The sequence below is a fragment of the Pygocentrus nattereri genome, chromosome 15, assembly GCF_015220715.1.
Source record: "Pygocentrus nattereri isolate fPygNat1 chromosome 15, fPygNat1.pri, whole genome shotgun sequence".
Classification (NCBI taxonomy): Eukaryota; Metazoa; Chordata; class Actinopteri; order Characiformes; family Serrasalmidae; genus Pygocentrus; species Pygocentrus nattereri.
Window position 1 is genome coordinate 18,684,027 of NC_051225.1, and position 14,305 is coordinate 18,698,331.

The 14,305-nt window shown below is 36.4% G+C and overlaps 1 protein-coding gene across 4 annotated transcripts; it reads left to right on the forward strand.

Annotated features, from left to right (window-relative positions):
* Nucleotides 1-945: 945 nt before the first annotated feature.
* On the forward strand, nucleotides 946-13,943 carry LOC108439433 (glutathione hydrolase-like YwrD proenzyme). 4 transcript variants are annotated; one of them, XM_037545044.1, is made up of 12 exons: nucleotides 946-1,586; nucleotides 1,689-1,748; nucleotides 1,948-2,101; nucleotides 2,194-2,347; nucleotides 3,832-4,038; nucleotides 5,386-5,538; nucleotides 5,712-5,799; nucleotides 7,582-7,753; nucleotides 8,579-8,735; nucleotides 9,032-9,202; nucleotides 11,638-11,722; nucleotides 13,111-13,943. In XM_037545044.1, the coding sequence occupies exons 1-12, from the start codon at nucleotides 1,580-1,582 to the stop codon at nucleotides 13,350-13,352; spliced, it is 1,650 nt and encodes a 549-aa protein (XP_037400941.1). In that variant the 5' UTR covers nucleotides 946-1,579; the 3' UTR covers nucleotides 13,353-13,943. The 4 variants fall into 4 exon arrangements, with proteins under 4 accessions (XP_037400941.1, XP_017573340.1, XP_017573341.1 ...); XM_017717851.2 differs by having other exon boundaries at nucleotides 946-1,385; nucleotides 1,636-1,748; XM_017717852.2 differs by having other exon boundaries at nucleotides 946-1,032; nucleotides 1,636-1,748.
* Nucleotides 13,944-14,305: the final 362 nt, after the last annotated feature.

Sequence of the window (14,305 nt, forward strand, 5' to 3'; positions counted from 1 at the left end):
TGTTATCATTTTTGTAATAAGACTAACTTCATGAACTCATTTTAGGTGAAAATACTCTAGTGCCTCTCTTGGTAAACCAATCTTTTAATAGAATGTCTTTAATAGGTGACGCTGATGTCTATTAAAATGATCATAAGCACAAAACACTAAAGGCAGACAGTTTAAATGAAATTTAAGTGAAATGTAGTGGCATGAAAGTAAAAACTCATCAAAAATGGAAAAACTTCAGTAAAGTATAGATACATGAAAAAAAAAACTAAACAAGTACAGTAACAGATTACATTTACTTCGTTACAGTCCACCACTGGTTAAAACTGTCTTTATAGATGAAAACACAATAAAGCATTACAAAGTTACTGGCACCATCTGTAATATCAGTCAACTACAGTATTATTTGTTTTGTTTAATGGAATTACACAAAATAAATAGCATGATCATCGCTGTTGTCATTTGGTTCACATGTTATAATATCTTTCGATCATATTGATTAATTTTATGCTCTAACATGCCATAAGGAGTCCTTATCTCTGTTTCTCATACAGATACACACTGTCTCCCTGCTGAAAAACACCATTCTAATGGTTTAGGAGTTATTATTAGAAATCACTAGTTTCCTAAAGAATACCTTTTGATCCCATTAGGGCACTATCAAAATACATCCCCAGAACACCTGTTAAACCATTAGAATCCTTTACACTGTGATATCAATCCATCGGGAAAACATAAAATACCATTAGTAGCTATTGGAAGAAGCCAATAGAAACGTTTAATGGTCTCTGATTTTTTAGCAGGGCTGTTTCTTTTAGAACGTAGATCTAGTCAAGTATCTGAACTAGTATTTGAACAAGCAATGTGATCAATAAGCATCTGTGTGGTGGTTCTGCTGAAACAGATTTCTGTAGGTTCAGAAAACAATATTCTACTTAGTCCCAGCTTACGAACGCCATAGCCGGGTTACACTGCAGCAGCTCACATTCATTTATTGCGCTGTTGTGTAAGTAGACTTCGTACTTTGCAGGAACTGAGTGCAAGGTAAGACGTGGATCAGGATAATAATTGCTTTCTTAAACCTTTATTTTTGCCTGTTCACTTCATCTCGACTGGTATATTTAACAACAATGCAATTTTTCGTTACATACTGAACGAAAATGTTGTTTTGTTTGCATTTTAATGCAGCCTTGCTAGTAAAGGAGCTTGCTGGCCTTCTTGAATCGAACACCGATCACATCGATTCAGGACGTGTTTGTTGAAGGAGCAGGTTTGCGCAGGGTGGCGTTCAAAGATAAACGGCAGGGCTTTTTTTTACGCCAGCCAATTATAACTATATTTATTTACTATTACTGTATTCAAACAGCAGTACTCCTCACATCAGCCACTATAGACAGGTCTGTCAAATCAGTGTATGGGTGCCTCAGTGTTCGTTACATGACACCGATTTCTTCGATTAAGGCTCCTTAGCATGGAGTAACAGCTAAAGAGTGCCCCACGACATATCCCTACTTTTAAAGTCAGTTTATTGTGTGTTTTTAACATCCAGTACCTACCAACGGCTGAGCAGAGTGTGCTATACTGTAAAAGAATGGATGGTCAGTCAACTTGACTTTTTCAACAAGACTTTTTTTTCTTCTTCTGAAGTAAATAAATGAAAATGAAAGACCGTCTGGTGTTCTCCTCTCACCGCTCACCAGTCATCTGCTTAAATGGCTGCGTTGCCTCCAGTCAGCCTCTTGCATCTAACATTGGACTAGGTGAGCTCTCCACATATCTGTGAATGTTGTCATATAGCTAATGTGGCACTGATTACGTAAGATTCAGAGGGAGACCTCAGAGGGGCTCTGCTTAAGAGGGTCCCACCAGAGCTCTCCGGGACATCTAGTCCTTAGGTGTACTAAGAGCTAGGATTTTAAGAAGTAGTCTGGCCCGCTAAAATAACTCTCTCCATCACAGACATCCTAAAGAGAGGCGGCAACGCTGCCGATGCTGCTGTGGCCGTGGCAGCTGCCTTGAGTGTGACAGAGCCTATGAGCACTGGCCTCGGTGGAGATGCTTTCTGCCTCTTCTATGATGCTGTTACCAGGCAGGTGCGAGGGCTTAATGGAAGGTGAGAAAAAGAGTACAACGAGAAAGCAGCTGTAGTTGGCAGCAGCCTATCTCTAACACAAATGGTTGCTGAAAATTTCTTTTGTGTGTCAGTGGCAGGAGCCCCACAGCTCAAACCCTGGAGCTGATGGAGAGGCATGGTTTCAGTCAGAGTAACCCCCCTCCCACCTTCCATGCACTCAACGTCACGGTACCTGGAGCTGCGGCATGTTGGTGTGACACGGTGGCATTGTTTGGTAGTAAAAAGGTACTCCATCCATAATATTCAGTCTTAATATTGCCCATCATATTCTAATATTGTATTATAGTGTGTTATGAGAAGTTGATGAAACATAGTCTACTGTCACACTGCATGACCACTCCAGAAGCTTATCTCTTTTTGGAGTAAAGATTTTTTTCTTGTGCTTTTTGAAACTGTATAATAACAGTTGTGTGACAATAGTCAATATGACAGATGTAGTCTGGGGGGCAGGGGTCAGAATGTTTACAATGGTGTGGCCAGGTTAGACTCACAGTTGTAGGCTATTATTATCATCACTTGGTCACTTTTTTAAAAACAAAACTGATTTTATTCCTGTTTTTGATAGGGTTCTAATATCTGTTATAGACTACTGTATAATGTAGAGTGAATACTGCTAAACCGAGACACTTTCAGAAATGTTGCATTCTTCACCGCTTTTTAGCATGATCTCCATGTCAAAATCTAACATGATACATTTTTTAAAAAGCTTAAAATCTCCCTTAGAACTATTCAGAAGCAAAACTCAGGAAATCCTAACACAGGCAGGATGATCCTGCGCTGAAATATTCAAATTTTCAAGCCAAAACTGTCCAGTCTGGTTTAAGGCTCTTGAAAAAACAATCAGGTTATTTGTTTCAGAGAAATGTAACACAATTAAGCCTCTGAATCTCCTTGTGATGGGTTGGTAAATGTCCACTGACCAGGACATACTATTGATAATTGTAATTAGTATTGTTGATGTACGAGTAAATAATGAACACAACAAAACACAAAAAAGTATTCACCCTTAAGCCTCCTGAGTAGCTGTCCCCCAGTATGTTATTAGTCATGTGGGACAGAGGGAAAAGGGCTTACAATGAAGATACAGAGGCTCAAGCTGATAAATGTCCCAGGTTTTCAGTTTGTCCTGCCTCACTAATATTCAGCCTAAAAAAACATTATTCTGGAAATGGAAATTATAGAGTGTGCCTAAAAAATACAGTAACTTGCTGGAAACTGTACTGTAGTTATTTTTACAGTTCAGTTTTGTGCAAATTATCTTTATGAAGTTCATCTAAGTTAACTAACTCTGGATGACCCCACCCATGCCCATGTGTCAGTGCTTAAAAGGAATGCCTGCTATTTGAAATACCCTAGTGCTTCACAACACAATGAGTTTTAAATAAAGCTCCTAGTGAAACAACAAATGGCCCCCACGCCCATGTTTTTAATTTTAGACATATTCACAACAGCAGAAGGCTGTACTTTGCAGAATTTCCAAAGTCTCTAGTGTGAGTCAGAGTTTCCATGTCTTCATCAATGGAAGAGTTCCAATTTATTTTTATGGATTTCTTTTTGTTATGGTTTGCATGGACACACTGTGCCCTTTAACCTCTCATCATTCTGAGTATGTAGCTATTTAACATGTTCTTGTGGTATTACAAGAATACATCATGTTCTTGAATCAGGAAATGTTTTTAATTGCATGTTATGCTTTGTGAACTTGGTAGTTGTCTTTAGCTGACCTCCTGCAGCCAGCAATAGGTCTGGCTCAGAGGGGGTTCCCTGTGGCCAAAATTGCAGCATACCATTGGGCCAGGGGTACTGAAACCCTGAGAGCAGCTGGGAGGGAACTGGGTGCAGATTTTCTCATTAACAACCAGCCGCCCAAACACGGGCAAATCATGACCAATCCCAGCCTCGCATGTACCCTTCAGGTATGCTCAATCAATCAATTTAATATTATCAGTTATCACATGATGTGAAATGTGCTCAATGCATTGTAATAATTAAAGTATGTTGCAAAGTTCTTGAAAACTATCACTCATAAGTTTGGCATCAATGTTTTCAGGATGTATAAAAAATGTCCCACTGCAGATAAATGTATAAAATTAACTTAGTGTGCTTCTCCTGTGCGATTTCATAGCTTTTCAATAATTAATTTCATACTTAAAAAGAAATCATCAAATCTTGCTAGATGTAAGAGTGTAATATACAGTACATTGACAGGTTTGTAAGTTTTTAATTTGTAAGATTTAAGGCTACATTGTACAAGTTATTATTTTCTAAAAAATAAGACAAATGATGAATTATTCCAAAGATTTACATACATTTTGAAAAGTAATTAATAAACTTAGTAATAAAATTATTACATAGTAATATCATAAATTACCTGTAAATATAAATGACCATTTACCTGTACATTTTCATTCTGTCTCAACAAAAAAATGCTTTTACTTATTGTTCTATTTAAAAAAAAAATATATAAAAAAAAAAAAAAAAAAATATATATATATATATATATATATATATATATATATATATATATATATATATATATATATATATGCACGTCAAAACTTATAAACATAAATGTCGTATTGACTGAAAGATTAGGATCTTCTCTTTTGACAGAATTTTGAATTTTGAAAGAATTCTTTGAAAATACAATGTGCTTTTGTTATTGGTGGCGATAAGTGTGAGCTAAACCACTTCTCTTTACAGTATTGTCTCTGTTTGTTTAACCTTAGTGAAAATAGCTAAGTTTAGGTGTTAATAGTTTAACACTTTTTCAACTGACAAGTTATTCATTTCCACTTATCAGAGGACAGTTCAATGTCCAACATGTAAAAACGTTTTCAGAGGAATGCGCAATCAAACCACACCTTGGATTATATAATTGATCAGTTCTACTCAGATCCTATGATTAACTATTAAGAACTGCCAACACACAGGGATGTCCCTTCCTGTCTGTAAGAGCCTGATCTTGAAATCCAATTTATTAAACAAATTCAAGAACTCCAGTCTTTTTAATGATCTAGATATTTCACATTTGAACAGATTTGAATGTAGCCAAGGTTAATGAACTGTATTAATTATTAATACTAGAAATGGATTAATCAGTAGTCTATTAATAAAATGATAACATACACTTATTGTCTAGAAAGCACTCCTTTAACCTTTTCTTATTGTTCTTAATGACATATAGCATTTGACATATACCCCTACATGGTTTTTATGGTAGTTGTCGTGCCGTATTGTTTGTGTATTCTGTGTATGTTCAGGAGCTTGCCCTGCAGGGCAAAGCAGGCTTCTATGAGGGAAGAATTGCTGAGGCGGTGGTTGATGTCGTGAAGGAAAACGGTGGGGTGTTGAGCTTGGATGACATGAAGAACCACGTCACTGTTGAGATCACACCGATTTATGCTGATTATAAAGTAGGTGAGAGAGAAAAAGAGGCAGAGAGGGCAATCAGCTCTGACTGTGCTATTCTCCTACTGCAGCCCAGCCTTTTTATTAGCCCACTCTGTTATCAGTTGCTGAACACATGCTGAACAGCAAGCAAAGCATAGTGATTTTGAATAATGGCACTCATTTATTCTTCCCACAGATGGTGCGACTTTGGGAGGTTCCTCCAAACAGTCAGGGAATGGCAGCTCTCATCGCCCTTAATATCCTTGAAAATTTTCCCATCAAAGGTACAAAGAGTGTTCTAAAAGAGTTTTCAGCCTTTTCTTTTCATGTGGAAAAACACGTCATTGTGGAATGTTGAGGGCTTTTATCTCTTTTGACCCTTTTTGTATATTTGCAAAATTTGAGAAGCACTTTAAAATGTCCATAAAAAGTGTAAATATACACTGAAAACTTACACAGTCAGAACATGGGGACTGTTCTGTGTTCCTTAAACGAATTTAAAGGTTCACTGCTTTTTTTTTTCCAGGGAAAAAATAAATATTTTTACCTTTTCATTACTGTTCTGTATTTAAAGTCAGGAGAGGTTGTTTGAAGTCAATGCAATAAAGAAACAAAATAAAACAAAAACAAAAAAAATTAAACACAACAGCAAAATATAGTACAAATCCATTCTTTAACTAAAGATACTGAAAACACGATGGTACCACCCCAGTAACAGTCAAGTACCTTTTATTGTGAGAATTTATTTTGTTGTTCAACTGATAAATGTTATAAACAAATTGTGTCTTTAATTGACGCAACATTTTATATTAAGAATTATTGCGAACCTGAAATCATAACCTTTTTATTCTGCATTGTGTTTTGTCTGCAAGTGAAACACTATATCAGGGAGGGTCTCTGAGCTCGTAGAGCATTTTTACTCTTAATTATAAGTAGGAGTGATAGGAGAGGAGAGTAAAACATGATATTGTTGTCTTATATAATTTTTCCCTCCCCGCTGGTACATGGTGATGTAGCCAAACAAAGGTGTGCACAAAGGCACTGTATTCTAGTTAAAAATTACGAAAAAGCAAAATATGTCTTTTGAATGTATAATGAATTTTGTGTGTGGGTGTTTGTGTGTGTTGCGGGGGGGGGGGGGGGTGATTATTAATTGCATCGGATTTCTCTCCTGAAAGATTGTGAATTGATTCACAAAGCCTCATTATTAGATTTCATATAAGTTCTATGAGATGTACTGTATAACATATACTAAAAAAAAAAAAAAAATATATATATATATATATATATATATATATATATATATATATATATATATATATATATATATATATATATATATAGATTTTTTAAAGGCCTACAGACTTAAAAAGTGTTCAGTAAAGTAAGCTAACATAAAATAATTTTAATGCTTTTAACTTTTAATAGCTCATAAGGTGAAAATGTTCATTTTTGGGCAAAATGTGTTAAAGAAATGTTTAACAAAATGTGTTAAAGCAGATGACAATAAAGCAACACAACAGTTTAGATTAATAACGACTATAAGCCTCATTCACCAACTGTTTTAAAGCCCTCTAATGCAGTTTTTACAAAGATTCTGATATTACCAGTGTTTTCTTATTGTTTTCTAGGGGCAGTCATGGGCTGGAGGTTAGGGAAATGATCCCCAGCACCGACAGTCCATGACTGAGGTGTCCTTGAGCAAGACACCTAACCCCCAACTGCTTCACAGTCGTCGTGGATAGGGCTGCCCACTGCTCCGGGCAAGTGTGCTCACTGCCCCCTAGTGTGTGTGTATTCACTAGTGTGTATATGGTGTCTCACTTCACGGATGGGTTAAATGTGGAGGTGGAATTTCCCCGGTTGTGGGATTTAAAATGTATCACTTAACTTATTTAGGATTTGTGCACCCAAGAACACAAAAGTGCAAACAATTCTTTAAAAAACATTATGAAATTTGAGAAGAAACTTCTTCATGAACATTTCAAATCAGTCTTCGCCGTTTTCCATTTTTCAATGCAGGCTCTTTACAACAGAAATGATCTGAAGACCATTTTATGTTGCAGATATGGGCCACATGAGTCCTGACTACCTGCATGTCCTGGTTGAAGCACTGAAACTGAGCATGACTGACACCATGCACTTCAGCTCTGACCCTGACCAGGTGAAAGTGCCTATAGAGGGGCTTTTGTCCAAGGATTACGCTCAGCAGCGAGCCCAGTCCATTCAAATGAACAAGTAAGACTAGAACACTTAGAATCTACTTTATTGAGAGTATCTCTCGACCCCCAACCCACCCCCCCTCCTCTCTGTCCCTCTCATTCTCTAGTACCAGCTAGTGCCATGCACTGTGCTTACTTTAGATAGTATTGTTGACACATCCCTTCCCCTTTGGTCTGTCCCTCCTTTCTGTCGCCCTGCCATGACGCTGTGATAGGATGCTGAGGTGGGGATCATAAACTGCAGACTTTAGACTTTCGGTTGGCCACAGGAAATCTAAACTGACATTAGTGTGGGTGTGTAGAACAGGGCATGTACTTACAACCTGTACACTAATTGAGTAAGAGATTCTATTTTACTTTATACTCTGAGCTGGCAGTTGTTTACAGGTGTAAGAAAACACAACAACGAATGAATCGATTAAATTTCAAATACTTTTTTACATGTGTGTGTTTTCAGATGAAGTCTTTATCTGTAAAAAGTAGTTTGTAAAAGGACAATGGAGGACAGTGTTTAAATAACTTGATATGTCTTTTGTAATATCTAACAGTACTGATATGCACTGTGTTATATGCTGCACCACTCACTTGGCAGTAATTAAGTCCGTTTTTTTATAGAGAGAAACATTAGTTCACCAAAGAATAACAGTGAGGTCAAGTTTTCTGCAAGTTTTTTTTTTTGCTTCCTTACATAACTCATACTGTTCCTGTGGCGTTTCAGAATCACAAATTTCTCAATCACAATTGCTGACAGTAATCCTCATTTAAGATTTGCTTGTTTTCCTGCTTAAGAATTTGGCACTTGTAGAAGTGAATGACCCTGAATAGTTCTCACTCACCACAGAGCCAACAGTGTGTGTGAGCGTGGGATTCCCACAGGAAGTGACACGGTGTATTTCACTGTGGTGGATCGAGAGGGGAACGCCTGCTCCTTTGTTAACAGCAACTACATGGGATTTGGCACTGGCCTTGTCCCCCGAAACTGTGGATTTTCACTTCAAGTAGGTTGCATGTTGAAACTACGTGTATTGTGTCCAGATTATGTCTTGGTCTGTAAAAGGACAGTGAAGGACCCTGTTTGAACTTGATATGTCTTTTGTAATATCTAACAATACCAATATGCACTGTGTCATATGCTGCACCACTTATGTGCAGTAAATGAGTCAGATTTTTATAGGGAAAAACACTAGTTCACCAAAGAATAACAGTGAGGTCATTACCCCACAGTAAGATTTATAGTCCAATGTCAAGTGCATTTCTTTCCTTCTTTCTTCCTTTCTTTCTCTTTGCTGAGTAGAACAGAGGTGCTAACTTCTCTCTGGACCCTGATCATGTGAACTGTGTAGGTCCTAAGAAAAGGCCCTACCACACTATAATCCCAGCCATGCTTACTGAGGCTTCCTCTGGCCGCCTTCTGTGTTCCTATGGGGTAATGGGAGGCTTCATGCAGCCTCAGGGTCATGTGCAGGTAAAGCTACCTTACCATAGACACATTCAACCATTATAAAGAACGGATTTTATGACTGTTTGTGTCTTAATCATAAGGTTAGGCTTAGAGTTTAACCTTTTCCAAAGACGCTAGGATATGGAACCATTAGAATTTTACTTGTGTTAGACATGTCTGTTCATTGTGATATTAATATTATCTGTTCGTAAATTTTTACCATGAAAATTGTTTTTAATTATTTATCTTGACAGGAAGTGAATTTGTACCTGTAAAACACAATAACATGTAAATAGACATTACCATAGTTACAGTGTAAGATCAAATGAATCACAAGATTGGTTCCTGATCCTTGGTGCACTCCAGCCATTGCATGGATGTATTAAGTTCCATCACCAGCACACCTGATTTAACTTTATGAATATTGATGAACTGAAGCAGGTATTTGATGATAACTGTAAATACTGGACTTGTTTATGCTAACACACTGGCAGACATAAAATAACTATGTTATTTATGTATATTCTTTTAATATTAACATTTTGTTTACACTGTCAAAATAAATAGCTTTTCATATAATTTTCTTACACAGCCTACGACTTTTGCACAGTACTGTAAATATTCCTCACACTATTTTCTTTCATTTCATTCATCATTCCTTCTCCATTCCAATGTGCATCAGTTATTTGAATGACACAGGTGTCAGATGCCACATAAATGGCAGATATATTAACCAAGATATTTTACAATTCAGTGCATTTGCTCTGTGACAGTTTATTTTTACTTCTGATGTCATTACTGGTTCTCCAGTCATTTCACCATGAGACTGGCTTCCTTTTACACTGTGAGGGGTGATCCAACCTTACTTCTTGCAAAGGCTCAGGAGCAATGAGACTGTTCCTTATATAGGACGCTTCCCCAGTTTCTGTTTCTGGAATAGACTCAGCCAAATTATTTTTTTGTAATACAAATTTATCTAGACCAATTTTAAACTGTGGTATCACAGTTAAATAAAATAACAAAAAATACTTTAAAAAGCAATTAAGATTTCAGACCATAGATATATACACATTAGTTGAGATTTTAATGAGCCGAATATATGCAAAATTATTATTTATAAGGTATTTCTATTGAGACACAGCTGTCCCAAACCCTAAACTCCTAAATTTCAACTTGTGAAAATAATACTTAGAAAAAGAAGTACATGTAAAGATTATATGAAAGATTTTGATTTATAATGAGTTTACCTTTTAAGTAAAAACCTCTCCCATGTTTTAATGGTGCTATAGACACAAAATGTTTTAGTTCATAGGCAGACCCTTATTTTGGCCACAATTTTAGAGCAGGAAGTGAGGCTGCATCCCTGTCCCTCATGGCCACATGATGAGCAGTTAGATCCCATTGTTTTGAAGTCCCAAAGTCTGAAAGGCAATGTGCCACCTTTCACTACTCTACATATATTTTCTGCAAGTAAAATATGTTTTAATGAAAAACATTGTGATTTTATGTGTGTAAAACTCTTCGAAGCTGTGTTTGCTAGTCATGTACTGCCTACCACTTTTGACTTATAGTCTAAATTAGCTGAAACCCTTATTTTGGCCACAATTATGCATTTTAGAGCAGGAAGTTATGCTTGTTTTGCCAGTGACTAAATGGAATATTGAATTATTTGTTGATACAAACATAATTAAGGTTTAGGGTCATTCAGAGCAAAAGGATTAAAAAGTCAGTCTAAAAACTAAAGTTAAAGTCAGCACCTCATTTTGCTGGGGTGGCCACCCTCAAGTGTGCATTCTCAGTATTTTATGTAGTTTATGAAAACGTAAAAAATGCTTGTTTACCCTGAAAGTGAATGTACCTTTAAAAGTCATTTAAAGTGCACAGTTGGGTCTTAAGGACAGTTTCATACCTTTTAAAGTAAATTTACATTGTTTGTAATATGGGGGAATAAAATGTACCATGTATTCTGATTGTGTATACTAACACACAATGTTGAAAGGGTAAGTGAGTGAGCATGAAAGACTCTTGTCTCACAGATCAGTCCTTTTCATAGTTTTTGCTGTGTAGAAAATAGCTCACCAGATACCTGAACTTGTTCACCAGTTAATGCTACTAGTTAAGCAGGTGGCAGGCCTCCCAGCTTAGTACACTATATAATGAGCGAGGCTGGTTTTTGGATCTGCAGTCCAGAACTACTGCTTATTCTGAGAAATTCTATATTTAGACCATAGTAATATAGATAATCATAAAACTGAGTGAAACCATATTCATGAGTTTATTATACTTGAATATTATTATTAGAACAGTCTATAGTAAATTTATGTTACAACAGACTTTTGGTGTCAGTGCTGAGGTTGAATCAGGTTAAATGTGTGTAGCAAACGATGGCTAAAATGATCATTAAATTATATTACTACCTCTGATTAAAAGATAAGATAAAATGAATATTCCCTGTTCAGGTATTGCTCAATATGTTGGAGTTTGGCATGAATCCTCAGGTTGCACTTGATGCCCCACGTGTGTTTGTACACCTTGACCAGGCTGGTAAGTTTCTCCGAGGTGGAAGGTACTGCTGTTAGACTTAAGCTCAGTGCTTCACAGACATCTCTGATCCACTTTTTACACTCCACAAGGCTAATTTGTGATGGTGGTCTCTCTCTGAAAATGATAAGCAGTGTTAATACATGGAAAGACCCTCCTAGTCATTTGACCTAGTTATTTATGTGGAAATATAAATCAGACTGTTGTGTTAGTGGTTCATGATATTGAACCTGCAGAACAAAGACTGTAAAAAGTGGAACAGGGACAGATGTTGCATATTGTGGCATATGTATGCACAGATGTTACATTTTTTTTTTAATCTAAACAAAAAAATTTCCTTCTGGTTGTTTTTATTACAGTATTCATTTGAGCTGAGTAAAGCCATTCAAATTGCTTGGTACCACATGAAATTGTTTGTAGATTGAACTGACAAACCATTTTGTTTGCAGCCAAGGGTCCTAATTTATATTAAGCTTGTCTAAGAATTATATCGCTGCTGAATGGAACAAAACCTCTCCAAAATGGTAACTTTACATGAAAAGGAAAATACATACTTTACTTTTAATGTAAGTCAATGGAACCAGAATTTTTTCCCAGTTAATTTTGAACCATTTGTCTTGGTGCTTTTATTTTGAGATTTACACGCAACGTGAAGAGCAACAGGCATTTTCAATTTAGGCCAAAAACTGAAAAATGGAGATACAAGGTTTGTTCCAACTCCATCGATATTCTTGTAATGGCAGTTATATCAGTGATCCTTATCCTAATCCTCATGAAAATATGATGACATAACATTTGGATAGTAGTCATCCATGTAATTAAATACTTAAGGGCTAATAAATCACACAAGCTGAAGAACTGTGTATACTAATTAGCCCAGTATATAATGTAAGAAGTTGTAACTCTATATAACTGTAATTTTTAACTCTATGTAACTGTAATTTTGCCACATCTAACAAGAAGATTGTAACTCAGTGTAACAGTCTGTATTTGTCACAGACACCTAGAAATGAGACCAAATTAAAGCCTGTTTAGTCTCTATTTTTGTTGTTTTTCACTATTTGGCAAATAATTTGAAAATGCCTGTTGCTCTTTACATTGTGTATAAACATCATGAAGAATAGATCAAAATAAATGACTCAAAATGCCCTGGGAAAAAAATCTGGTTCCACTGACTTACATTAAAAGTAAAGTAGGTTATTTCTTCTCCTGTGAAGTTGCTGTTTGGAGGTACTGGGTTTTCTTCCAAAAAAAGTGATGTGTGTATGTGTATGTGTATATATAAATATCTACAGCTGCTGCATATTGCATTTTTTTTCATTACTGTGTTTTATATAAATACTGTTTCTAAAAATTCATACATCATTTAGAAGCTTTAACTGTTTGTGCAGCACAGAAGTGGCACCTTAATTTGGAGGATGGCGTGGAGCAACGAGTGGCTGAAGATCTCAGAGGTCGGGGCCATGTGGTCAACTGGCCAATAGAAGGTCATGAACGGGCACAGTTTGGACGGGGGCAAGTCATCAGTGTAGGAACGTGGTGGGACCCAACCAACGAAAAACCAGAAGGGTCAGAGAGGGTACTGTGGGCTGGGTCAGACCCTAGAGCAGATGGATGTGCTTTGGGATATTAACCATATTAATGATGTGATGAAAAGTGCCACAAGTGGATGGACATAGATCCTGTGATTTAAATTCTCCTGGAAGGTCTTTAGTTAGAGAATAGGAAGTCTGGTCTAAAAGAATCTCTAATGTCTGATATCAGGGTTAATTTGTCACACACTTTATCTTCAAATCCCAAATGTTTTTATTGTAATAAATTGTTAATATTTGGTGGCATCTGTTGTGGAGAACTGTTTTGAATCTGGGCCATTGGATAATCCATTGTTAGAGTTCAGCAGTGAGGCTGGTGCAGTGAACAATAGCAATACTGAGTGGTTGCAACATGCCATCTCACATGCTGCTACTTAACGTGGAAGCTTTTTATGCTTTCTGGGAATGTTACCAGTCATGTGTACTAATATACACATGACTGGTTACATTCAGGAGCCACTATATACTACATGTACAAACTAGTAAGAGCATCAATGTTGGATTGATCAGTATTGACTATTCTAAGTGATAATGATAATGAATTTTAACATTTCTTTCATATTTGATAAAATATACATCATCGTTTCTTGTTGAGTATTTCGAGCATTAAACTGTTCTTCCCAGCTGAACCATTTTCTGTGTGTTTTGTCTTTAGTACTATTTTAAGGGTGACATTTAGACTTCCTTCTTTTGGTTGTAAACAACAGCATCAGTGATTCACTAAAACAGTGGACATGTATTGAAGGAGATGAATGGGGAATTCATCTAAAGATATGAGGGAATGGTGGAATTATACAAGATGAATGGGGAGCTTATAAAAGAAGAGAGATTTGTATTTGATTAAAATGAAACGAACACTCTGAAGACATTTCTGACCGTACTCATGATTGTTGAATTACCCAAGGTATTTTTTTGTAAATGTATTATACTTATTGTAAAAACAGATAATTATCTGCTTACAGATCCTTCTCGTTAGTTTACACCATAACTATGG

Bases quoted from the DNA above. Each gene is read 5' to 3' on its own strand.
- LOC108439433 (XM_017717850.2), top strand. From the start codon at position 1,643: ATGAAAATGAAAGACCGTCTGGTGTTCTCCTCTCACCGCTCACCAGTC. The intron at 2,102-2,193 runs GTGAGAAAAAGA...TTTGTGTGTCAG, and splicing joins GTGCGAGGGCTTAATGGAAG to TGGCAGGAGCCCCACAGCTC. The intron at 4,039-5,385 runs GTATGCTCAATC...GTGTATGTTCAG, and splicing joins GCCTCGCATGTACCCTTCAG to GAGCTTGCCCTGCAGGGCAA.